At 40.4% G+C, this 27425-nt stretch overlaps 2 protein-coding genes and 1 long non-coding RNA gene across 9 annotated transcripts in view; 2 read left to right on the top strand and 1 right to left on the bottom strand.

The window, feature by feature from the left end:
- Ten-a (tenascin accessory) overlaps positions 1-27425 on the top strand; it is a 482645-nt gene that overhangs the window by 104927 nt on the left and 350293 nt on the right. The window lies entirely within an intron of this gene.
- The window catches only part of LOC105668286 (uncharacterized), a 182976-nt gene that overhangs the window by 9085 nt on the left and 146466 nt on the right, over positions 1-27425 (bottom strand). The window lies entirely within an intron of this gene.
- Positions 7418-10576, top strand: LOC105668279 (esterase FE4-like). Its single transcript, XM_012360557.2, has 9 exons — positions 7418-8002; positions 8162-8450; positions 8564-8749; positions 8822-9021; positions 9229-9397; positions 9477-9643; positions 9747-9891; positions 10044-10176; positions 10242-10576. Exons 1-9 carry the CDS (start codon positions 7811-7813, stop codon positions 10402-10404), a joined length of 1644 nt encoding a protein of 547 aa, XP_012215980.1. The 5' UTR covers positions 7418-7810; the 3' UTR covers positions 10405-10576.

The raw sequence follows: 27425 nt of genomic DNA, 5'->3' as shown, positions 1-27425 counted from the left end.
TATCATTTAAGTTGTTTGTTCAAATGCTAAGATTTCCATATCGAGACTTCAGGACATCCTATAAAGGCACGATCTCTGGAGAGCGTTGGGGTCTTCGATAATTGACTCTGTCTTCAGTTCCCGGGTTCGTTTCCAAGGCACCTAATTTATTTCCCCTACGTGGTGCTGCGTATATTTTTCGCGTTCCTCGGTCTACGAATCTACGTCGCCAGGGAAAGATATCTCTAGATACGGATTTCGCCTGTAAATCTGATCCGTTCGTACAATATTCTCGTATATATTGGACAGCAATCCTACACTTTTCATATGAAACCGCGCAATAAAACGATATATTTTTTTGCATTAAAACATTTTCCCGATTATGTTTTGCAACCCTTCATGGTACAAATTATGCAAATATGTAATATTTGTGTTTAAATTCTATTTTAAATTCAAAATTATTACGATAAAATTTTACACGTCTCCGTAATACGAATAAATTATATATCATACATTTTGTATAATTTGTGAAGTATTAATAATTTCATTAAACTCTTTTCTATAAAAAAAGCTCAAGGAAGCCGCAAACGTAGCTTACAAATTTATTTTTTCGTCCGAAAAACAACGGCATTAATCACGTTAATGTAAAACAGACAATTTAAAATATCCAGATTGATGCTACATGCATTTACCCTTACATTGTTGGGACATTGAGTCTTATAAATTCCTTTTCATTTCCTGTAATATTTCCGCCCGTTCCTGACTGCATTGCTTGTTTGCATATCTATTGAGAAAGACGAAACCACTCTTCTCTTACCTTTCTTATTACCATACTCTTTCGTTATCATGAAAAAAACAAGAAAAATGTTGTAAAAAAACTGTTTGGAAAAACTTTGTAAGATAATGTGATTGATAGTAAATTGTATAATATTTAATCATGTAATGCATATGCGAAATTCTGTACACACGAATTCCGTTCGTGAATGTTCGGTGTTGGTGCAATATTGCTTCTATAAACTTATATCGTCTTTCATTACATGGTTTACAAACTTCATATTGTTTTAAACTTACTTGGTTTAAGTTTCCATTCTCTGCTTTTCCGCTCTAGCTACAGCGTCAGTTTCCTCGAAAATGACACGTCGGAGTGGGAATCGATTTATATGATCGATTAAGTAATGCAATTGTGACTACTGAGTTTGAAACTCTCCCATTAGACATCGAGCAAACTGCCGGGGAGATCAGGTTAAAACTTCACAAGTAACAAGCGCGAGGCTCCCAGGAGAATTCTTTCTCCTTTTCGGATGCGAGTAAAAATCATGCTGCACGATGATAAAGCGAACTATTCGAGCGAGCAGACAACTTGAAATTGAATGCAGCGCGCCGATCACCTTTTCCGCGTCTCTCTTCTCTATCGCGCGAACGTTTTCGTGGATATTATGTTCGGCACATTTCGCGCGTATTATTCGATAGCTAGACAAAACGTTTCCCGTGACAGCCAGGGAAGGGAAGGTGGGGTGGGGGAGGTGGAATACCATCGGGACGGTCTGCATTTACGAGCAAGAAGAATACGGCGCATAAGACATACGAGTTTAGACGGTTCCCAGCCGCGGAGCATGACGTCTTACAAAATGCAACCAGTAAATTACGGTTCTTACGACAAGCCGCGTCGTAAACATTCATATCTCGTTGTTTGACATCGGGTACAGAAAGGGTGGTGGTGCACAAACAGCCGGGGCTACGGTATCTCGATAAAAAATGTGCCCCATTACCGTGAAATTTTGCGTATAAGCTCCTTCCTTTACCGCCCTCAGTCTGTTCTTTCCATAAAAAAGCGCAATGTTGCCTCGAGCGACGTCAAAAGTTCCGTCAGCCGACGGCAATGTTAAAGATTATGACACCTCTCCGTACGCGCGCCTACCTTCGGTGTATCAGGCTGTTTGTAAATCTTTGTTCATCCTTTTACAATGGTTAGATATTCTGATTTTGCGACAGCCGTGTTTTTCGCATAGTCGTCGATATGAGACCGAACGCGATGTCTGATGTAACCGGCGTGTGATATGAAATCCCATTATGCCGTCATGTGACGTTATTACGTTATTACGACAGACACGGTGCCGAGAAAGCAGATATGTCGACGAACGATACCGTGCTATTGCGCCAACTGCATTGTTCGACATCGCCCTTAATGCCATTAGCTTAGATATCAGTGCACGAAAATCATCTTCCGATCAGCTGATGATGCGCTCGACGATACCTAACTGGCTCCGAAAATCGTACATCGTCCCGCTTGATCGGCTAATGTCGGAATATATAGGCGACGCATGCTGACCGCATGGCAATAAATATCGATAATCGATATTCCGCCGGAGGCGATTTGGTGCGGGGCTCGCGCGACGCCAGCAAGGTGCGCCGCAGGAGGGAGCGCGAGAGAAAGAAGAGATCGAAAGGGATGGAATCACGCGAAACTGAGCGCAAGAGACGAGATCTTTAACGCTTTCAAAACCAGAAGCGGCACTCCGCTTCGTATTAAAAACCTTACGCCCGAAAGGACGCTTTCAACCGCACTGACCGACTGTGAATGGCGAATTTGTGACCTCCTTTGCAAAAGCAATTATGTTACTCCGTCCTCTTCGCGCTTATTTGCCGGAGTCTTGCGATATCTAACCCTTCTGATGCCTTTTCCATCTTTCTCTTTCCGCTTTTCCCAATTCTGTCACTCTTTCTCTCTCTCTCTCTCTCTCTCTCTCTAGCTTTTCTTCTGTTTCTCCATCTACCACTTTCTTCCTCGTCACACCGAGAGCCTTGAACGGTTGGCTTTTACATTTTCAAGCTCCTCGCACGGAAAATCGCTCTTACATTCAAATCAAAAGGCCCGGCCGCCGCTGGAAGTGCTTTACTCTCATCGCGGTTAAAGGTTTGCTGCGCGATGGTTTAATCCCAGCTGGCGATCCAGCAGGACCTTTCTCGTTGCTATTTCGCTACCACCATTGTCTATTACAGTACCATGAACAATGAGGCAATTCCTTTCGTCGCACTTTACTCGTGCTGACGTTCCGTTTTTCTCTTTTTTTCCTTCTCTTGATGTCTTTATCCGCAGGTGCGAGATAATTAGAGAAAATTGTACATGTCGATCGGTTTAAGCCGGGATTTCTGTTGCAATATCCGTTGCGTTATCACAAGGGGAATTCTAAATGCGTTTCGCCGGTTTTAGTTGAAGCAACACAGCAATCCATAGCGTGTCACTCTTAATACAGATACTAATGTCTCCATTCCTAAAAAGTCGACAAAAAATACTTGAGTGATAGCGAAAAATACGTGACGCAAAAGCAAATGTATAAATCTTCTCATATTTCACTACGGCTAAAAGACGATTTTCAAAAAATATTGACGCTAGCCGGCGAATACATGCAAAATAGCGACGCTTTAATCGGCGTATTTATAGATCCTCTCTATAATCTTGCTATGAAAAAACGCGCTTGCTCGGCAACAGCGGCGTACACAGAGAACTAAGATGAAATTTTATTTTAAGTTTTCTATGCGGAAAAAAATATATAGTTGAGCATATCTATCTTAAAAGATGGTCGCGCGGAATGTTGAATTTGCTTTCAAGGAAACATATTTCGCATCCTTTTGCAACCACCGGTTTAAATCGGAGTGGACAAAAGGATAGCTCGCATTCTAATTGCTTCCTAATGGCCGGAGATATGACATCTCACCTTTCCTTTTCTCACTATTCTGCTATGTTCTCTATCTATCTCGGTCTTTGCCCCAGGAATCACTGGCCATTAACCTCCAATTTAATAATTTAATAGCGATATTATATTATTGCATAAGCTGATATTGCACATATGATGGACAGTTTCCTTTGTATCGCATTTATCCGAATAATTCGACATTCCGTGTAAGCAAGATTGATTTTCAGTAACCAAATTTACTTTTCATAATTATTCCAGAATAACAAAATCGATGTTGATATCCGCGAAGGTTCTAATTTCAACCTGTTTAAGATTTTCTGATCCTTAAAATTGTATGTCACATACACATTTGCGCTTCGTTGCAGACATTTTACTCTTTAATGCAATTTCCACGCAACGAAACTACATTTTCCAATTCGCATACCACATGATTCTCGACTAGGTGCGGTGAAACGGTAAAAGAGCTCGCGCGCGGAACTTAATAAATTAATCCCGTAAACATGGAGTCGCGTTTCGCTGGTTATTCCGTGCGTGCATCATGAACACGTGCACGCATCCGCGGCAATGGCTGAATGCAATACGTGTTCGCGGCTTTGGCGGTGCAAGTCCCGCGGAAAATATCAGCGTGCACAACGTTCCGCGTGATATATTTACTTAATAAACGTTCCCGAACGGCAGAAAAATTTAAATTAAATTTATTCAGCGAAAACAACGCATAGGCACAGGGGCGGCCGCAGCATTGTTTGCGAGCGAACGAACTGCACCGAACGGGGTGACAGTATGAGAGAGCAAATGATGGGGGATGAGGTGACCAGAAAGGACAAATGGACAGGAAGAAAGGGAAGATAAAGTAGTGAGTGAACAGAGAGAGACGGAGGAATGCAGGCAGAGGGGAGACGGAGGGAGGGTGAGATGCGGTAAAGAGGAAAGAGAGACAAAGAGGGATGAATAGCCGCAAAAGAACGAACTATTAAAACAAAGTGAAAAGCTCGAGAGAGGGCAGTGGCGCACCTGAGTGATGGCTAGCCGTTGATTCAGTCATGGGAGGAAAAAAAATGCTCGTGGGAGGAAAGGTGAAAATATGCTTTCAGCACGCTTTTCTGTACGATGCGGAAATGTGTCAAATCCGCGCGTGCTTTGTCCATTACGGAACTTGCCGGAATCGCCGTAGAGAATCGCTGATGGTGCGCGCGCGATGACAGACAGAGTGCGAGGGCGGCGGCAAAAAAAAAATATCCGCGTTTTATTTCACGGACCACCGTTCGTCGGCCCGACCCCTGCTCGGCCGCGTTGTTTTCGTATTATCCGAAATTTTTTCCGGTGTCAATGGCCCGTAATTCGAGCAAACAACGAGCAGTTAAACGGCTCACGACTATCCGCCGGTCCGTTCATAAATTCGCGCGGGTCTCTTTTATCACTGCCGCGATGCGTTTTGCAAACTGCACAACCGCGTCTGCACGATTGAGCACTTGACCTTCCGCATTCGCATATTGCGGGCTGAAATTTCACTGTTTTTTCACAAGCTGTTTATTCAATTACTTGCATGCGCAGCACACCGAATACCATTACAACAACATTGATGCGGCCCTCTTTCAAATATACTGTACTGCGCTGTATGTACGCAAAGGGTTTATTAAGAGGCGAACAATGTACTTTTGAAGCGGCGCCAACAATAAGAAAGAAGATTCCCTATTGTTACGTAACTTTTCATCTTATTATGCGTAAGGGAGATGAAGCAAGGATGTATTTGAAGTTCCTGTTACATTTGCACACCTGAAATCGAGCGACTGAAAGCAAATGACATTAATGTTCGCCTCAAATTACTGTTTTCACGTGTGGCTTGTTTCTTGAAAATTAACATGTTGATTAAAATTCGACTTGAAAGTAGCTTTGAAACGCGAAACTGGGCCGTAAGTCTCTCAGGTAGAAAACGTGTAGAAGCAAGAGCCGTCGATGCCAGGGCGCGGACAAAGTGGTCATATTTCGCAAGTGTCCCATGTCTACCCTTTTGTCTTTTCCCTAGCGGCGACCGTTGAAAGCAGCTTGCTGTAAGCGGATATTCTATTTACGAAAAAAAAGTAGGAAGCGTATTCCTTGTCGTTGTATAAAACTGCTTATCGATCGGCTTGTCCTCTTTTACTTTATAGATCCACCTCGCTTGAATATGCAAATTAATTTATATCTGTATCTTCTTTTCTCGGATCAGACGCGATCTTCTAAAATACTTTATTTAGCGGGAAAAAATACACGATCGAAGTTGCCGATCGAAGGAATAACGATTGCCTGCGACGCGAGGTTGAGTGTGTACCTATCGGCTGCTTTGCATAAGTTCGGTCTGAATACGACGCCACATTCATGGCGACGGGCAACGTCGCTTTCAAGAGAATCGTCGACGTCGACGAAGGAACTCCTCATGGAAAATCACGCTGAAGTTTGAAAAATTCGATGGCACGCTCGAAACAGACTGAAGTTCACTCGGGGGAACGCTGGGTGGACGGCTGCAATTGCTCACGGAACGTATCTTCCTTCTCCCTAGCGCAGCGAACAGATTGTCAGAAACCGTCGGATCGTTCGTTAAAGCGGAAAATCACGCGCACAAGATTTACTTCAATTTCATATTTTTTCGATTGCGTCGTTTGTCGATGCCGAAAGCTGATTTAAAGCGACACACGTGTGTTACGCCTGATTAAATATTAAGAATCATAATTATGTGTCACTGAATTTTTACAAAAGATGCCTTCGTTTTAAAGGCCGCCTGAAGAATAGAATAATTCTTCAATTTTCTGACTGATATTGTCAAAATATATTTATCAATATATTTATCGTCAGAAGTTTTAATTATGTCATAAAGTGGCAATACTGCAAATCTATATATCTGAATATCGAAGAAATTCAAATTACTCCTCTCTTAACTCGACCTTAATTACCGCTTAACTCGTAAAGTTTGTATTAAGTACATGACCTTAATCATTATGGCGTTCAAAATTCGCTCTACTTAGTTTGCGCAGCTATGCTCATTTCATTTCTTTCCTTTATATCTGCTTTCCTATTTGCATGGATATAAAAGCAAGTTGTAGAAATTTATTCATTTCGAGTGCACTTCATGTGCTCTGCCTTAAAATTCTGCTTGAAATTTTCCGTCACTGCGAAAACATTGCGACTTTCAGCACTTCTGACATGTTCGAACATAACATTATCACGTAACGTTACATAATAATAATAATAATAATATGTAACGTGATTAATTTTTCCAATATAGGATATCTTGAGCGCAGACTAATTAGTCTGGAATATTTTTTCGCCGTTTATCGAAAAATTTGAATTATTTAACCATGAAAACTGTACAACATAAAATTATTTACTATCTCAAGAAAATATTTAAAAAATTTAAATACATTTTATATAAATAATATTAAAATTATTTTTAAGGGAATATTTCTTAAAAATGCTATTTTACTTCTGTTTGTAAATAAATTTAATAGACAGATGCGCAGATGAAAACTGGAAAATTTTAGTTTTGCTGGTTTATAATGATAGGTAATTCTTAACTGCATGATCAACGATGACTCGTCTTAATCGCGGAAGGTTTTCTATATTTTTCCGCAACCTAATCCAACCGTACTACTTGACGAAATGCAACGAGTGGTTATGAAATAACATTTTTCAACGATAGATAAAATGTGATTTTACCGAATATCGCGAAAAAAAAAAAAACAATTTATGAATATGTACAACGTGCACAATTGTAAAGGCGGTAATAAAGAGCAATTTATCTCTTTTATTCGCGGTTCCTGAAAAGCAACGCAATTTGTACGATGTACCTTATTGCGGATTACAATAAATTTCAGGAAGCACATTATGAATCTAATAGAGATTATGTATCGAGGTTAAAGATAAACTGAGGAAATCCGATCTGACAATTCTACTCGAAAACCCGACATCGCGGTTACAGTTATGACACGCGAGATTACGGAGGCTTCTCGTAAATTGCTACATGGGTAACCCGTTCGCGCTATTATCTCCTCTAGGTAATGATTGCGTAAATATAGTCCGCTATAATCCATTCATTTGACCATCAACATGTGTTTTGAAGATATATAAGGTGGGCGACGCGGCAATCTTTTCGCAGAGTCAAAATGTGGTTTCACAAGTTTGTGTTTTGTGCGTTCGTGATCGCGTGGGCCGAGGCCGAGCAGAATGTTCAATTAGAAATTCCTCAGGGATTTCTGAAGGGTCTGAAGACCAATACTGTTTTACAGAACAAGCCCTATTATAGCTTCAAAGGGATACCATACGCAAAGCCCAATATCGGTCTTAATAAATTCCAGGTAAGTTGATTGCCAAATTTACATTCATGCATAATACATACGCTTATTTTTGTGAACTGTTTCTACATTAAAAAAAAAAATAAATAAACTGGCATCGAAACATTGCGCGAGCAATGTTGATTGTTCAATAAATGAATATTTCGAGCTTTAATTTCGAAGATGCCGGAGCCAGCCGATTCTTGGGAAGGCACGTACGACGCGACCTACCATCGGTCGACTTGTCCGTTCTTCAACGTGCTAGAGCAAGACATGCTTGGCGAAGAAGATTGTCTTTTCCTGAATGTTTACACTCCGGTATTAGACAAAGAGGCTCGCAGAGCCGTTATGGTATGGTTCCACGGTGGTAACTTTAACGGCGGCTCCGGTGACGATTCGTTCTTCGGGCCTGACTTTTTAGTCGAGCAGGACGTCATTCTTGTAACGCTCAACTATAGACTCGGCCCCCTTGGTAAGTAATTGCATTAATAAACTATCGTGTGTGACTCCGCGATTTACTTTATTCAAATAAGTTTCATCTTTAAAATTTACGTGGCGTGATAAATAGTTATGATTGATTTATAGGATTTTTAAACACCGGCGACAAGAATGCGCCTGGCAACGCCGGATTAAAAGATCAGGTGATGGCGCTGAAATGGGTGAAGGATAACGTACATTATTTCGGCGGCTGTCCCAACCGAGTTACGATCTTCGGCGAGGACGCGGGCGCAAGTTCCGTGCAGCTTCACATGATGTCTCCTATGTCCGATGGTGAGATGTGTGCTTGATTGAAGCAAACTTTTGTCCATTTAAAATCCTACAACATGATTTACTGCGCTACAGGTTTGTTTAACAGCGCTATTCAGCAGAGTGGAAGCGCGGTTAACACATGGGCGATGTCTTACAATCCCAGGGAGATGGCTTTCAAATTGGGCGATAAACTGGAGATTGAAACCAGCGATTCTGCTGAGCTAGTTGCCAGACTCGCGGAATTTAGTGCGAAAGAATTAATCACGGCCAGTATGGAATTAATAAAGACCGAGGTATGCGGCAGTGCGCTTGACGTGACTTTTTTCGATAACATTCATTGAGCAGATATTGCGTTAATTGAATGTAGAACCTCGTTATTACGCGTACGAGAGGTAGCGTTACATTAATTGAAGTTTACGGTACCCAAATATGTATGCGAACGCAGACATTACGCTAATGAGTACTAAGTGCTGGTAATCATTTCGATTGCGTCATTGCAGAACACTATGAACGGCCGTTTCGCAGCGTTTATTCCGTCGGTTGAGATTGACCTAGGACAAGAAATATTTCTGCCCGCCGATCCGTGGACGCTGCTGAAGACCGGAAAAATTGCCGACGTGCCTGTTATGGCCGGAATCACGGCCGACGAGTCCTCGTACTTCGTGCAGAGTAATCATATGACATGATATTACACGCTGAAGTTACACGCTCGGCGTCATGTAAACGATATCCACACATTTGTTTTCAGTGATGCTCGGCAATATCGATCAGATGAATGAACACTTCGAAAACTTTCTGCCGGACGACTTGAATGTAACCGACGCCGGGCAAAAGAACCAACTGGGTGAAAACCTGAAGAGCTTCTACTTCGAGGATAAGTCGATCTCGACGGAAACGACGAAAGAGTTTATGATGGTGAGTGCTTAACGTTAATATCGTCTCGCTACCACGAAACTTTGTGCAAGCAGCGCGTAGTGAGTTTAACGACGTGCATATTATAGCTGTTTGTGCATTTTAGATGTTGGACGACGTCATGTTTGACGTTGCGACTGCTCTCAGTTTAGAGATATTAAGCACCCGAATTTCGGCTCCAATTTACGAGTACTTATTTTCTTACGAAGCTCCATTCGGTATGATGAAGAGTTTGTTTCAAGTGGAAGAGGGTGAGTTAGAAACTCCATAACGTGTCGTGGAAAATACTTTTTCCCTCTTTATTATTAAGCACGCTCTTATTGTTCCATTTATTCAGATTGCGACAAAGACACGATCCTAATGTATCCTACTTTAATTAATAGGATTTGTTTATTTCAAATAGGTGTTGCCCATGGCGACGACATGACTTATGAATTCTATTCGGACATTTTGAAAAATGTGCCACAATCTGGCTCTCCTGCGGAGAAAATGACGCGCATTTTTACCACGTTATTGGCAAATTTTGCAAAAGACGGGTATGTTTCAGGCAATCCTTCATTAATGCAATGACAAATATAAATAAGAAAAAATTAATTTTCAGAAACCCTACATCGAATATGAATGATTACGTAAACGTGAATTGGGAGCCGAGAGGCAAAGAAGATAATTATATGAACATTAATCAAGAGTTAACAATGGAGAAAGGCATATTGCAAAACAGGGCGGACTTCTGGATGAATTTGTATAAGAATGTTGTTGGCTAAACACACGAAAATATATCGAGTTGTACGACAACGCAGCGCAAATATTGACTACATCGAATTTTAGAAGCGGCAAATAAAAATGTATAATTGTTCTTATATTACAATATAACACGATATCATGAGAATTACAAGTACATGAAAATCCAAGTAAAATCTATTAAAGCATTAATAAGATGCTTGCCTTATTAATTGCGAAAAAAAGAGGCACGATACAAACGATAACATCTGCGCTGCGTTATGAAATACTTTGTTAAAGGCAGCAATTAAATTCCCCAACCCGATATTAATTGTTATCGATGCATAAGCAAGTTACGTACACATGTCGCAAGCTTTTTAAATCGCGGCATTCCATTTCGCATCACACATTTACGCGCCTCGCCGCGGCTATATCTTCGCGACAAATGGGATCGCTGAAAGAGAAACGTCAAGTTCCTCCGTTTGAAATAGCAAAATTGTTGCGGGGAGGAATGTTGATGTGAGTCGGGTAGACCCTTAGCAGTTGGTTACCGCGGTTGAGATTGGCAATTTGTTGTATCCCGCGGCCTCTCCGTCTCTCTTTCACGCCACACGCTCCTCGCGGTGGTCGAGATATATCTGGTGGCGCGGTTAGTCACGCACGCACGGTCTCGCACGCGTTACCGTGCGCGCACAGCGACCCGTTAACTCTGACGTATCGGATGAAAGGAAAATTTATGCCTTGTCAGAGCGTTACGAGCCAAATGGTAACAAATAGGCCACAGCCGCCGCCAGCAAGAAACTCTTCTGTCGTTATCGCGCGCGCGGGCGCACCCGTGCGGTACACCGTGAACAATTCGCGAATAATCGCGTGGAATGGAAATTATTGCGGCGAGCGCGCCGCGTCGTTGCAGCTGTTGCCCGTTGCTCCGTACCGCCTATATTCTTTTTCATACGGGATCGCGGAAAGTTTCCGTATAACGAGGTGAAACCGCCGACGCTGCGAGTTTCTCTAACGAAATTACGCGCTTGTTTCGGTAAACGAATAAGCGGGAAGTTTTGCTCGCAAAGTATAGCCGGACTGAGGTGACACAGCGCGCGAACATATACGCGCGCCGGGCGGAATGAATGGGAGAACCAACAAACGACCACGAAACACAACCGGAAGGCAACGTCGATCCCGTAAAATACGTTTCACGATGTACGCCGGCGTAACCTTGATACAACGAGGTCGTGCGATCGCACGTCGCTCTTCGTTGTATTTTATGACGTAATCAGCGGCGAAGCGAGGAGAAATGCGGGCGGTATCGCGCGTTACAAACCGCTCGTTGCATCGCGAGCTTTAACGCAGTATTGTTGTTTTCAAGTACACGGGCAGTCACGCGGAAACGCGAAATATACGAGAAGGCCACGGCATATTGATCGTCAGCGTGGGTGCAGTTTTGACTGAGGAACCCCGTGCGCGCGAGCACAATCGATCATCTCGGCACGGGCGAAGAAAGTCTGCACGGGTGCCGACGCGCTTGAATAAGCGATATTGTTAAACGGAGTTTTCATTCTTCACCGTCAATGGGATTGCGCGCAATGATGTTGCTGTCTCTGCAGGATTGACCGATCGGAAATACCGGGAAATTGATGAGTCTTACGGGTTCTATAAAGCTCTCAACTTTCGTCTCAACAGCTTAATATCTTGTCTGCACGGCGGAGAAACGGTATTTGCTCGTGTCTTACTTCTGCGAAAGGAAATTTTCCTCGCGTTTTCCCTCCCGACGCGTCGTGACGTTTGCGGAAACGGAGCGACGCGATACAAATGGAAAAAGCGCGTAAATAATGCCGCGGTATAAATATATCGCCGCAACGCTCATCAATATCTTAATTTGCTCCGTTTAGCGACACACAAAGTTCCCGCGAACCCATTATCGTTGGTACTTGGGTGTATTCGCGATACGGCGCCATCCGTACCGTTATATTACGCCCGTCTTAACAAGCGGACAAACTCGGTTTGACGATGCCATAATTCGCACAGAAATGCGAAGCGCACTGAGTTTGGCGACGACACTTGACGAGATAAGCGTGCTTATTTATGATGGTTTGCAATTTGGAAACGCGAAGTTGTGAACTGCCAACCGTTCCAACAAGACCAAACTTCAGAACTAGGCGAACTGATGGAAATCGCTGAGGATTATCAATGTTCGCGTCGCCATTACGGCCGGTAAACCGTGTGCGTATTTTTTTTTTTATGGCACTCGCGAGCGCCAGTAATTCACGACGATCACGCAACCGCTCGCCCATTCAATTGCGCGTGTCGGTTTTATCACGCGTGACTCAACCAGATTTAATACGGCTACAAGTATGCCCCTTGTGCGCGATCGGACGTTGGGATTATGTATTACTTACCGCACTCTCAGATGTTTAACCTTTCCCGACGCTCAAGGCGGCCGCAATCTAACCTGCGGCACAGAGGCTTGGGCAAACATTTACGTTCCTACCCTGCATGGTGATTTCTCCTACGTAATGCATCTGATCGCATTTGGATTAGTCCTGATCTTTAACCGCAGTGTGAATATTGAAATCCCCGGATCGTGTCGACCCAATTTAAGCGTCAGCTCTTAGCCTCATCTAATATTATGGGGGTGTGCATAATTTACAAAGATAACGCTAGAGCTTAATATAGATGATTCGCGATTGAGGTGGAAATATAACTTATTCAATAACAGGCTATTTTTAAATAAGTTCAATATCAGAAATAACACGATACAGTTATTCCGTAATATACGGATTAATTTTTTCCTAGTCATGTGATGCGTTTAACTGAAAAATAAATAAATGCAATAAATCTACAAACCAAAAGGAAATTAAAACGACAGCTTTGCCATTTTATTCTTCTTTGATATAAGTAAAAAAATTTAGTCAAACCACTGAATATATTCTATGAATGTGCAAAATGGCTGAGCGAAATTAGTTTATTCGAGTGTAACGTCAATGCTCGTTTCTCTCGTTTTTTGAAAGTATTGGATTTTTCCTCGAGAAAATTATTTCCAATAAAATCTCATATCTTCAAATTTTCACAAAATGCTGTGGCGATGTTCGCGTCGCGATGTTCTTATCTTCGATCTTTTAATTAATATAATAGTTATTCTCGTAATGTAAAATATATTTCATCCTTAAATAGAATGATTCTGAAATTAATATCGAATAGAATCCTCTTAGTGGATCATTATAGGGAACCATGTGGTTTAATGCGCGGTAAATGAGTTAGACATTGTCATTTAACGGTAGTTCCTGACAAATATGAGAGACAGTGTGAAACAACGCAAATGTTTGTAGTATATTACGGCGCTGCTACCGCTCCCATTTCCGGCAATGTGTGTGCATGAGACACAAGCGCGCGCACGCGTACACGCGCTTTAATGCTGGCCACTTTATGTATTGCTATCGACACGGTAAACTAGGAAAAAAGAAATGTTATTGATCCATTAACGACTTGGCCAATAAATAATAACGGCTTAACGGTTTCCTATAATTATGAGTAGTGGCTCGGACTTGGGACGGGTGAGATTTATTGTTTGTGGCATACGTGTTTTCATCTCCATGATACTCGCTTTTTCGACCCGCTCGCTTGTTCGTTTTACGTAAACGTGTCCATATATATTTAAATTATTCCCTCAGCAATCCTGATTAAGCGTTCGAGACTAATAGTCATTTTTTTACACAACTGGATAATTTCTACGGGCGTTGCAATAACTTATAAGATTTCTACGCGAACTTGTCTGATATAATGCTGCGCAGATCCGCGAATCCATACATTATACACAATCAACATTATATTCTACATTAATACATGTAACCTGACCTCATACACAACGTATCCCCAACGCTTATTATTTATACGTCTATCTAGCTGAACATTAGCTTACTGTCACAATTAAATCCATATTCTCATCTATGCAATATCGAACATTTATGCAACAAACAGTTAAACAACGTATAATAGCGTACGATTATCCCATCAAAGACACTTAATTACGATTAACAGCACACATCAATTAAATATATCGGCTTAATAACATCGTTGCATTTTTTTCCCTCTCCCGCGAATATCTGGAGTATACATATAATTTGCAAAATGTCGAGTAAATAATTCTATAATGTATTTACATTATCGTCATTCAATGCCGACACGGTGGTGGCGTAGCAATCGAGCCGCGTTGGTCGGATGTCATTGTTTGCCCATCCCCTAAGGCTAACCACCGTCACCCACAATATTACAGAATTACTACATGGCCCGTCCGTTCCTCGTCGCCTCTCGCTCGAACCAATATCGTGTACATTGCGTACGTACATCGGCGGCCTCCGCCGCCTCCAATATTAGTTCCGATGCCAGTGCGGAAATTGCATTGATAATGCTAATTAAATTGGTTTGTTTGTTAATTGGACCTGTAAAGGTCCCGATCCTTGTGTGTCCTGGTAGATTACCCAGCTATCGATCCATCGGGACGCTGCGCCGCGTTAAATCAAGCGTGATCCTCGGCATCGGTCGATACAATATGTTGTCGCCTCGCTCCCGACGTTCTACATCATATATAGTTTTGGTACAACAATTTTCGATTTGCTGTCGTATCGTTCGTCGATATCGCGCCGGATATTGGACAGTATCGAGTTAATTACCAGATTACGTATCGTCGCGCGCTAAGGTAACTTTATCTGTCCCACTTCAGGTATGACTGGTTTAAGTACAACGAGTTGTTAATTAATCGAGTTAATATGATCAGCAACGGTTGGCAATTACACATTTTCGATGAAAACCATTGCTGTCACGACCATCACAATAAATCGCGCACCAAATTGCAAACGCTTATTGCAGCGAAAATGTGAATTTCTTTTTATTCTGAGAATCGTGTCATAATGATTATGACATTAAAGCAGCATACAAAGGATGAAAAACATTGCATAGTTATCATACGTTATTGAAAGGAGCGACCTCATTTCGAGAGAATATCGAGTGATAATTCATCTCTCTCGCGACAGTGTCTTCAACAATGATCGATGAAGTCGATGACAAAATACCAGTATTCATTCTTCATAGCGTGCCGTCCTTGTTTTCCAGTTTGAATCTCACGCCAAGACTGGAACGCGTCCTCGCCCCAGTCGTGACACAATGACCGACGCGATGCACATATCAGTTGCAGCCGGTGCGCCATTGGAGAATTTTGCAGGCTGCTTGTTAAAACGTACGATTGTTTGTACATTTCCGCAAACATATAAACCGACATCATCTTTGTAAAGTGTGCACGCGCACAACTTATGAATATGTAATTCGATCGTCTGCATAAATGCATGAAACTTATTCAGACGACAAGAGATTTTGTTTGATATTTACGAAGAACTATCAATGAATGGATCTTTTCAGCAAATGCTTTCCGAAGGAAAAATATATTTCGATTAAGGACGACAAAAGAGAAATTTCACTCCCGAGCGGAGTCAAATCACTTTTCGGTTAACACACGAACGATCACTGCGCGATCAAACGTTATGATTAATTGCATTAAATTTTATGTAAAATTTTGATTCATGTAGTACTTGTAAAGATACATAAATTAATGTATCTGTTTTCCAAATCCACGACGTCGTATTCAAATTGTAGTAAATTTCGATGAAAATTTTTATAGACCATCACGCGATATAATTCAGGGAAATGTAGATGATTAATAGCTCAAGTTCACCACATGAAAATAATAATAAGATTACTTGTGCGAAATCCATGCCTATCGGGTACGCATTATGCGCGAAAATAGGTCATTGTTTTAGTGCAACAGCTTGGTCAACGTGCAAATCAATTATATCGCGTTTAAACAGAATCGCGTAGCGTACAACAATGTACCAGTTCGGACGTGACGTGCGTAGTCGCGTTGATATATACCGAGTTAATACCACCCTGAAATATATTATGTCATAAATAATTTATACAGTGCAATGATTACAAGTCCAATTTGTAGAACGATTTGCACTCGATGAAACCATACAGCGCCGCATACGGATGCGCAAACGAATATTGAAATTAATTTCGCGATTGGTTACAAATCCGTAAGTCAACAACAATTTATTCAATTTGTTCTGCTCTATAATAATCTCGTGTCTGTCAAATTTTATGACGCAACGCGCGTCATTCATAATAATAATTTATAAGAAATTGCTAGGTACGAGTGTCCTCCGGCTGTGTCTTCTTCATTTTCTATACGCTATTTGTGATCTCTCCCGCGGGAACAACATAGCTAGATATACTAATTTCCATGCAGAAACTTCGAAGCGAATATCGAAAAAAATTCCCATACAATGCAAAGCGCATCCCATCGGCTTTGTCGATGCAGGCGCTATTTTGCCGTCCTGCTGAAAATGAATACAATTTCAGTTGCAACTGCACCCGATAATTTTATTTTATATTCTGCGAGAGATAAATCTCTGAAAAACACTTGGATTAATAATCCACTAATCGGATTGTGATAACGATATCAACGGCTTTATGCTGCAATGCATTCATCAATTGTCGCTGCAAAGTCGATTCCGATTCGCAAAATCCGTAAGGGATTTAGTTTGTGACACTCTTTGAAATTTTCATAATACTTAATCTAGCACGGTTTTATATTAACGCTAATAAAGGTTAATATTGGCGTGAAAAAAAGAGAGTAAAACTTGTTCTTCTCTTCGGTGCGCATCTCACCGTTATCGTTTTCCTTTGTACCACGATTCCGCGAGTATCCCCCGCATCTCGCTATAAAAATCCTGCCGTTCGAAGCGCGGGGATCATTATCAGCGCTTATTACGCTCACCTTGGCGATAGAGATTACAGAATCATCCACGCGGCAAAACGTCCCAATTTGCCACTCGAGTGAGCCTTGCAGCTATACCGAGCGCGTTGTACGCGAATGAAAAAAATAGCGGAGATGTGGAAGCGAGAGAGAAAGAGACAGCGCCCGGTTGATTATCCAGACTCAACCAATCTTCATCATGCAGCTGTTTTTCTCATCCTGCGAAACGCCGCTACCAGGCACCGTCTTCTTTCCACGAAACGGCGAAAGAAGTCCCCGGCGACTCGCACGGCGGTCTCGCCATTTTTCCCCGGGAATTAACCAACCTTGGCAATCGGCGTTCATAAACAGCGCCTGCGGATCCAACCGCCGGCAGTGATACGTGTGAGGTCCTATCGTGCCACGGCCAAAAGAAAAATCTGCCCGCGTCCCGAGACAAAAGTGTCTACTTCCGAGCTATTTTATCTTAACTGCCGCAGGTTTTCTCCGCTCAACCCGCTTTCCTTGTCCTTTCTCCGCGCTTGTCCCTGCGTCTTTTGTATCTTTCTCTCTCCCTCTCTCTCTGCGTCCCTCTTATTCTCTCCCACCCTGAACCGGGCGCAGAATGGAGAGAGGATAAGAAGGTAGTTAGTATGAGGAGACATTAGTGGCGGCAACTGGGGCGACCGAGCTTCTCTTGCGCTTCTGCGACCGCCTGTCTCCCTTGCTACCCTACTTCGAGTTCCACCCGCGGCCTGCACCCTTTCCACCCCCGCCGGCACTGCCACCATCCACTTTACCGCGCTACCCTATCCTGCACTTCCCCGCCGTCGAGTCCCTAGACTTCATCCCCGCGCCTCAACGGGAATCAATAGTGAAACGCCAGAGAAGACTACCTGCCGAGGTAGTGTCGGACAGACGAGTTTTGTCTCGGTTGCATCCTGCCGAACGTGACTTCCTCGGCGCGGGTCAACGCCACTGCGGGAAAAATATGTTGCGCCCGGCAGGCAGGTGCTTAACCCACCGTGACACGATTGGCCGTGTGGAAATCGCACCAATGCCGTTCCGTTACGGTTGAATGTGATACAGAAGTTACGTTGTGCAGCGCGGTAAATGAAATATTCGTTTCATGATTCCATCGGTATAGTGCGTCGCACGTTGTAACCCTTTATCGATAAATTCTCTTTGCATTTCATTAGCTGTGTTTCCTTTTTTTTTTCTTTTTAATTTAGTTGCATAACAGAATAGAATTTCATAATTGTGTCCGAACATTATAAGTTTAATTGAAAAACTAAAATTATGCAAGTTTGATTTATGAATAATTTGGCAAATTATGAATTAACTCTTTAATCTTCAATTTTTAAGAAAGTAAAAAACAGTTTAATAAATCTTTACAACTGTACATATTAAATGCAAATAATGTGGAATAAAAAATCATAAAGAATCTGACAGGGAAGAAGATCGATGAAATTGCGGTTACAATGTGATTAAATGGCGTGTTCAGGTGAATCGCAAAAAGCAAATCATTTTCATATACATTTATAAATACAAGCGTATATAGATTTGCGCGCACATACACACGCACACAACATACTCCTATAATCCTCCATATTAGTGTGTTACACAAATAATAATTGGACAGTAATCTCGTTATTGCGCTTTCGCAACGTTTTTATTAAAACCTATCGACAGGAAGAAAAATGTTCTTACGTCCGACAGGAGAAAATATACTGAGCTCGTGGTGAGGACGATGTTACCCAGGAATTGTGTCACGTCCTTGCACCGTGCTAGAATGTGACAAAACGTTCGTATGCAGAGCTACGTGGGGAAGCACAATGTATTTCGGCGGCCCCTTCCATCGCCGATGTGGGACAGCTAGAAAAGTGTATATCGCTTGACTGGTGAATAAAGCCACAGCATACAACGAAACCTTATCCAGCGATCTATAGCGAAACAAATGGAGTGCCGAACAGCGGAATCTTGCGGGTTGCTCCACTTGCATACTACTGCCCCGGCGTTCCTCGCTGCTGAATGTATAACTAATACCGTTACTATCGGCTGAAAATATCTTTAATGCATTTTTTACTTTGAGCGACGGTTCAGTTTCCCACGGAATTGGCGCGCGGCGCGCGTATTAATCTAACGGTGCGATCGTTGAGAGAAATTTCGTTTTAGCAATTACTATTTCGCGCTCTATCGCAAGCTTACTCAAAATCGCCGTCTTAAAATACGCGAGTATTTTAGTATTTGCATGCGTGTCTGTAATATCGTTGGAAAGTGCAGGAAAATGAAATTATGATAAACGACATTACCCAACGTAACCCTTCATTGAGCAGCTATTTTTAATATTGCCGGCTTCTTACGATATTACATATGGCATGCAACGTTAACATGCAATGGTAGCACAACGTGCATCTCTAATCCAGTTTATCTTTAGCACTTTGATTTGCATCAAGCATCAAGCTTTCAACCAGCTGGATTTGTCCTTGCGTTTCACGCAATCACGAGTTTTTATTCAGCAGATAACAATTATTCGTTTATGTTAAGCGAAGCTGAACACATATTTCCAAAACTAGTTTTTGATGTAATCGCAGTTTCTTTCGCTTCCCGTCTACGGATGTAAAGTTCCCAAGAACAGAAGTCTGCATTCGTCTGACACGTGTGTGCGTTAACCATCGGTTAACACGCTACGGCGACTTACTACAGCGAATACAGCAAAGGTCGCGGTTTAAAACTATTTAAAAAAGCATATTTTTAGTACTCGCATAAAACGTTTTATGCGAGATGTTATGATTGTGTCACTTCAAATAAACCACATGCGAGCAAAAATATAAATAGATTCAGCATTGTAAATTTCACGGAAGCAATGACGCAACGATGAATTATACACATGAGACTTTTAACATACAAAGCCACAACATTAATAGCTATGACTTTATAAACCTTTTAGAATTTTATAAATAAGCATGTTAGATGATCTGATGAAATTCTATATTGCAATATATACAAATATGGCTATAATATAAATTACACTAAAATAATTACCATGCTTGCCTGATTCGATATAATCCGATACGATCCATTTACATGGAATTCTCTGTAATTGAACCGAGCGACCGCAGGTATGCGAACTTGCGATTGATCTCCAACAGATCTGCCGTTTCCGCGTATAAACTGGCTCACGAGTGGATGCACGTAATTAATCCGGCGAGAAAATGAGCCTGCATAATGATATCAAGGTCGTGAGTAATACGGCGCTGGTGAAATTATTTTGAAATTCATATCGCGATGAAAGGAATAAATGCGGAAAAATTTCCGTTCATTTATAATGGGCTTGCGCGTGACAAGTTTATTCGAATTTATAATGTCGAGAGAATTTATGTCGGATTTAAATATCGATTGCAGATAAAACAAAATGCTTACTACATAAAAGACGTTGGCCATTTTTTTTTTTAACTTAAAAAAATGCATATACAAATATATTATTTATCTAGCATTCGCAAGCAATTTGAAATTTGTAACTAATAATATAAGGAAATGAAATTTGTAACTAATAATATAAGGAAAGTTCATCGTTGCTATCCTAACGTCAGCCGAGTCATCACATTAATAAAGTCGCTACGTTATGCGAAGCGTTACACCACTCTCTGTGCAATTAACTACACGTGTTGCGGCGCCGAAGGAGATATTGGGACGTGATCATACCTGGCAATACAGGCCGCGCATTCGATACGAGATTCAGACTGGCTGCAATATTATTGCGCTTGTTATAAATGGCGTACTCGAGCGGTAGTTAATCAGCTTGGATTTAAAGGTCTCCAGAGGAAACGTATATGGAACGGCTAAACAATCGTTGCACTTTGCACGTTCATAGGCTGAAATTCGTACCCGGTTGCATATTTTAAAACGCAATAGTGCGTTTCACTTTATTAATAGTGTAGAAAACCATTTATAATATTTATATGTATAGAACACATAAATATTGTTAAACTATTATATAGTATTGTTTGAAAGTCCATATACAGTGATGCTAAAAATACCATATGTTGAAATTAGTAAATCTTTCTAATTTTTATATAAATTGAAGTGCTAATATAACTTCTGGAATAAAGTATCTTAAATATAAGTTTAATAAAAATTTAATTAATCAAGAATAGAATTTCGATATTTTACAAAGTTCAACGAAACCATTTGTAGGTCGAGATAAATCTTAAGGTAGGAACTAAAATATTACCGTATCCAACAACTATAAATATTCTCATATATTTAAATTTTATGATAGCACTAAGAGATATTCTGTGATTTCAGCTTTCACGTAAAGTTGATATTATTATCGTGCTCTATATTTTACGCAAGTAAAAATTGAAAAGCTCTTTAAGACTAACGTGTACGATGGTATCTAGTTTCTCGGGTATTATCGATAATTATACCTTTCACGAACAGTAATACACCTGATAGGAGGCATACTCGTGGGTGGTATAACCGTACACGGGATTACGTAGGTGGAAAGTGGTGGCGGGGCGAGGAGCGTTTCTGACACGCGATTCAGCTTCTTCGAAAGCCAGGCGAGCGTAGAAACGTTCGACATGAAAGCTCTTACGTTAGTTTCGTGCCTGTTTCTTTCGCATACAATTTTACTAGTGCTGTTACTCGCGCGATTTTTACAATTCTTCTTCTTTTTTTTTTTTTGCATAATTTGTAGTTAAATCATAATTGGAATTAATACACGAATTATGATAATATCGTTATACAAAAATACAACATTTAATGAAAAATCATAGAATATATAATTATTCACATTTTAAATTACATGTTCTTATAAAGATAATTGTGGGTTGCAAAACATATTTAATTAATATATATTTAAAGTTAAAATTATACGTATCAAAGTTGCTTCACGAACCGTAATAATGTTGTATTAATATCCTGAGATAGTATATTTTAATGAACGCTCTCTCACAAACTGCTAAACTTCGATTTCGGAATTAGTTCTACTTCCAGCACTATATAAATTTTAACTTTGCTAGTTAACTTATCAATTGCACTGTAGATTTTAATAACAGCATTATATTACATATTATACATAACAATTTTAATTATAACACAAGCCAACTATACAAAGAATTACTTGATCGTATCAATCGACGAATCTTCAGGAAAGAAGGATTTTTTTAATATAGTGAATAGAAAAATTTTAATGGTTAAAATGCAAAACGAGTAAAACGGAAAAGAAGATGTCCACCGCTAACGAGACGTCGTTAAACGGATGCAATTATTGGTAGAAGCAAGCAAAATCTCTGGCGAAGAGATATTTCGTGATTTATTTATTACGTCATTAAAGAACGTTCTTATGTACGCCTTGCATCTTTTCATCAATATTATTTCTTATTTTTTTATGATTCTCAATAATAAAGTAATAATTCTGAAAATCTGAGTTATAAATAATAAACAAATTTATAAATAATAAATTAGTAATATATGATTTCAATGCGTCGCAGTAAAGTTTTAAGCCTACCGAATGTTATGATGTAAGAATCTAAAGCAGAAAAATAAATAAAATGTACATTTTAACATTAATGTACATTTTATTCATTTCTATGCTTTAGAATCTTATATCATTAGCAAGCTTAGAACTTTACTACAATGCATGAAAATCTTACATTCTAGAATCCTGGACCACTTCTTTGTTTGTTTCAATGTTAAAACATATTTTATTCATTTTTAGACCTTATAATATGTTATATTATAACATTTGTTAGATTACAACTTTAGAATGCACATTTTCTTTACTGTGATGCATTGAAATCTTACATTTTAAACAAAGAAATGGTCTAGAATTCTAGAATAGATTTTAAGGCAACGCAGTAAAGAACTCTGCTAGGCCTACTAAATGATATAATATAAGATTCTGAAGCATAAAAAGGAATCAAATGTCAGACGGGCTAAATCAACTGAAAAAAATATAATTTATTTGATAACAGCGAGGATGCAACCGTGGCAAAATAATCCGCTTGCATTTTTGCAAATAGCTTTTAGATCAAAGAGCCATGAAAGACTATTCTTCGAGATAGATGAAAGATAAAGCTAACACTGATGTGAATGCTGACGCAAAGAACGTGTACAGTTTTCTTGAGCAATACACGAGGTTCCTTGCTATTCCTACGTACCTTCTATCTACATCTCACTCGGTTACTCGCGGGTTCACTTACTCCCCGGAGATACAAGTGTGACATTTTTATCTGCACGCCAACCCTCCAGCAATTTCAGACCGTTTCTCCGCGTTCTTTCCGCAATTTACCCTAGCGGAACATGAGAAAATAGTGAAAGAACGGAGCTACGCTGTGTAATTGGAATTGGTTCTCAAATAAGAATATCTCGTATTGATCGAAGGTTTTATGCTGCGCTTACGACGGATTGATAATTATCAGCACGTAAAAGCGCATTCTATTACCGCTTTTTATACATCTTTCGTGAAGAAAAAAACAAAACAAAGAAAGTGAATGGAATACGGTAAAAACCCAAGGAATAATTCTTGTTTTATTCAGTTAGCTCGTTGATACTTTTGCAATCGATAAATTAATGTAATTTATTATTGATAATATGCACGATATTATCCGTATAAAATATATGAGAAAATTCCAATGTAGGATTTCTAATAGTGCTTTCTCGGAAAAAAAACGTTATGTAGATGGCACATATCTGTATGTAATGTACAGATACACGTGTAGTTTATTCGGTATGCGAATCTATATGACCGAATCCGCAAGAGTACGAATAAAATTCGGATTTTACATGGTATGCACAGATGCTAGTTTCAATATAGAGTTTTCGCTAAGTCTATCGTTTGAAACATAAATTGCCCAATACGTAAAAGCGCAGTTCGGAGATTATCTTTTGCGACGATAGCATCAGCATAAATGATTTAATGTTGACATTTTTTTTCCCAGAATATTTGTACAAAATTATTTCACTAGAAATACACCCTAACATGAGAAATCTATATAATATTATATATAGGACAAATATGCATATATTATAAGTAAATTTCTCGCACGTATCATTTTATCGCACTATACATAAATTCTTTTTATATCCAGTGTGTGTTCATACACATGGATACACATTCTATCTATTATAATATTAACAAGGCTTCTCTCAATAATATTACTCGATAATTGATTAATTAGCATTCGCAATAAAAGCTTCCCGATAATTGATTTCTTTTAATCGTATTTGCATCCTATCGAAATGTGGTCTATATTTAACAACCGCGCACGAGAAAGAATAGCTAAAATAGGATCGCAAATTTAGGAGGAGAAATTACGACGATGTACGAATGTATATACACTTCGCTGTATAGTGTATCTATTAACAATGTAAATGCATATGTCCCGCACGTGCAATGCGGTACTAACCAGAGGCGAGATATGTAATTCCATTGTTCGCAATTGTGCCTTCTGTTAAAACTTGAATACGTGTCGTGTTGTTGCGTCGGGCTTTATATTACGAGGGTGTCGCCACATGAAAAACACGGCGGTTTATTTTTAATTTCGTGTGAAGTCACCGTCACACAGCAGCCGGGATTACGCTCATATTAATATCTTTGCGTGACCACTCGCGATATTAAAAGGCGATCGATGCTTTCGAATTTACCGGGTATTATCACCGGGCATGAAGCACCCGTGTACGTTCGATAGCGCGCTTTTTTTCCTCGCGATAAATGCATGCAGAGATAACAGGAGAGGGAGAGAGAGAGAGAGAAAGAAAGAGAGAGAGAGAGAGAGAGAGGCCCGAGATATTTTTAAAATACTGTCTTGTGTACGCGGTGACATCATGTTACACTCGTTCTTCTTCGCGTCGCGAAATAAGAAGTAATCGATGTAACACGGCCCGATGAATAAGCAGTTTTGCTTCGTTACCAACTCGATTTTACTTTAGCATTGGAATTCAATGCTAACATTACAGAGTAGTCGCATAACAAGCGCGAGAACAGAACGCCATTAAGAAGCATTAAAAAGCTTTAACGTCTCGCAGCGGAGCGTAACACCGTTAAAACCACGGGCGATGGCAGGAATAAATATCAGGGGTTTCCTGTAGTATCCCGTTCGGTTAGGTAAAATGGATGAAGTGTAGTTAGCACATGCTTACGGAAACTGTTCGGCCTGCCTATAACCGCGCTAACAATAGCCTGATCGTGTACACGCATATATCAGTAATAAAGTGAGGCAACTGTAAGCCCCTTAGGTAGACCGTGCGCAGTAGTATAACTAGAGATTATGCCATCCTAGTTCGCTCCTCATAAATTGATATTAAGGTTCCATTAGAATGTAAAGATTTTTTTAATTTTGCACCGCAGCTGTGTGCATTAAACGGCGTACGAAATTTCGCGCAAGCTCGCCGCATCTCAATGTTTCTTTGTACTCCGAAACAAAGAGAGCTCCAGTTTTCTTTTATCGAACGCGATGCAAAGTGATTACATGCAAGACAACGTCGCGAGTTTAGCCGAGCGTACTCCGTGTCGATAATTCGATAAAAACCGTTTGAATTAAGTTCCTATTCAACCTTTCGGCGAACAACAATTGATAAAGCCGGTATTAGCAGTGTCCAATGTAACGAGTATTGTAAGGTATTTTTCTCTTGTTACGAGGTAGAATGTTCTGGCTTGCGCGCATTTCCATGTATAACGTTATCTATAGAATTGTGCAAGAATCAATACATCAAACTTGAATGCATTTATGAGCATTATGAAAAACTGCTTTCGGTTTGTTCGTTTTTTTTTTTTTTTTTTTTTCCTTTTCTTTTCTTTTATTGCTTTAGTATTATGTCGCGTCATTATATTTCAGAATTACGCAGACTATTATATTTTAATGAGCCAGAAAATACGTATTGTTATTATCCGGTAATGTATCGATATCGCAGACATTAATAAGGGATATTACATTTTACGTAATATTAATTTTAAAAGCGGAAAATTGCACATATCGAACACTTTGTACGCTGTAATAGGCAATAATTCCATCGGAAAATATTAATTCGCGCCGAATGTGCGAACCCCAGGACTTCCATATACTTTCATATGCTTACATATGAGTAAATGTAAAACCTTACTCGGTGCACGAAACGACATGCAGCGACCGTATTTTAGTCACTTTAGTATCAAAACTCGTTTCGCTACGTATCCTTCATGTCTACTCTGGGATATTACATCTATTTAAATATTTACGCTTTACCTTGTATGAAGCATAGCTTATGCGTCCTCTGAAACTTAGTCGCGATATGCTAGATAGTCGCGTATTTAATGCTCCAAGAAATCTTTATAATAATTCAGTCACTACCACAGCGAGCGTCGGTAGAGAGTTAAATCTTTTTTGTGTGAATTACAAGATAATCGTCCAGCAACATCCTTTCCCGACGGTCTTTTACCCCAAACGCAATCAAATCAATGCGGAAGAGAATGATTTTTTCCATAACGCAGTGCTTATACACACGTCTCGTCATAAAGAAACTTCGAATTTCTCGATAGACGCTGTACAAAGGAGCAGCTCAATATGTCGACCATCGAAGGATGCGACATGCACACGACGTACCAAGCATATCACTTTGCGCGCGGCGCTTCCTTTGTTTGTACAAACCAACCGGAACCCCGTCTTCCTTTTTCTCGTGACCATGCGCGTGCTCCCGCTCAAAGGCAGCCACTCCGCAATAAATGCGTGCCGCCAGACGATCCATTTCACTTCGCTTCCGTTTATAATGAAAATTGTGCAAAATGCGTGCGCGATACACGCTACCTGAATAGCGGCAAAGCGTATGGAACTTGGTCGTCGCTAGAGGCGGGCGAAACGCTTGGCGGAAAATGAGGATCCAATGCGACACCAGCAACTAAAGTAAATCGCTTCGCCTGAGTGGCAGTTATTCCGCGCGAGTCTCCGCGTGACTGCCCGCACGCGATGACAGGTGACACGCATTGCTTCCGTGAAAATGGCGTTTTTTAGTCTCTTAGTGGAACAATCATTCGTCTGGCACGGCACAAACGGATTAAAACAATGTATAAAAAAAAAAAAAGAATCGCGGTGTACGTTAAAAGGGAAGAACTATTCATCATACTGCATGTTTACTTTCAATTCAGTGAAAGAAACTCAAAGATGCAATTCTTCTTTATAAATTCCGAACGAAGGAAACGTTCCTCTCGACGCGATATTTGATTGCCAGCTGCCGTAAGAATTTTCCGTGGAACGAAATAAATTTCCGCGGGCAAGTCTCAATGGACGATTTCACAATTTT

This window comes from Linepithema humile, chromosome 7, assembly GCF_040581485.1.
Source record: "Linepithema humile isolate Giens D197 chromosome 7, Lhum_UNIL_v1.0, whole genome shotgun sequence".
NCBI lineage: Eukaryota > Metazoa > Arthropoda > Insecta > Hymenoptera > Formicidae > Linepithema > Linepithema humile.
This window is presented reverse-complemented; position numbering and strand designations above follow the sequence as displayed.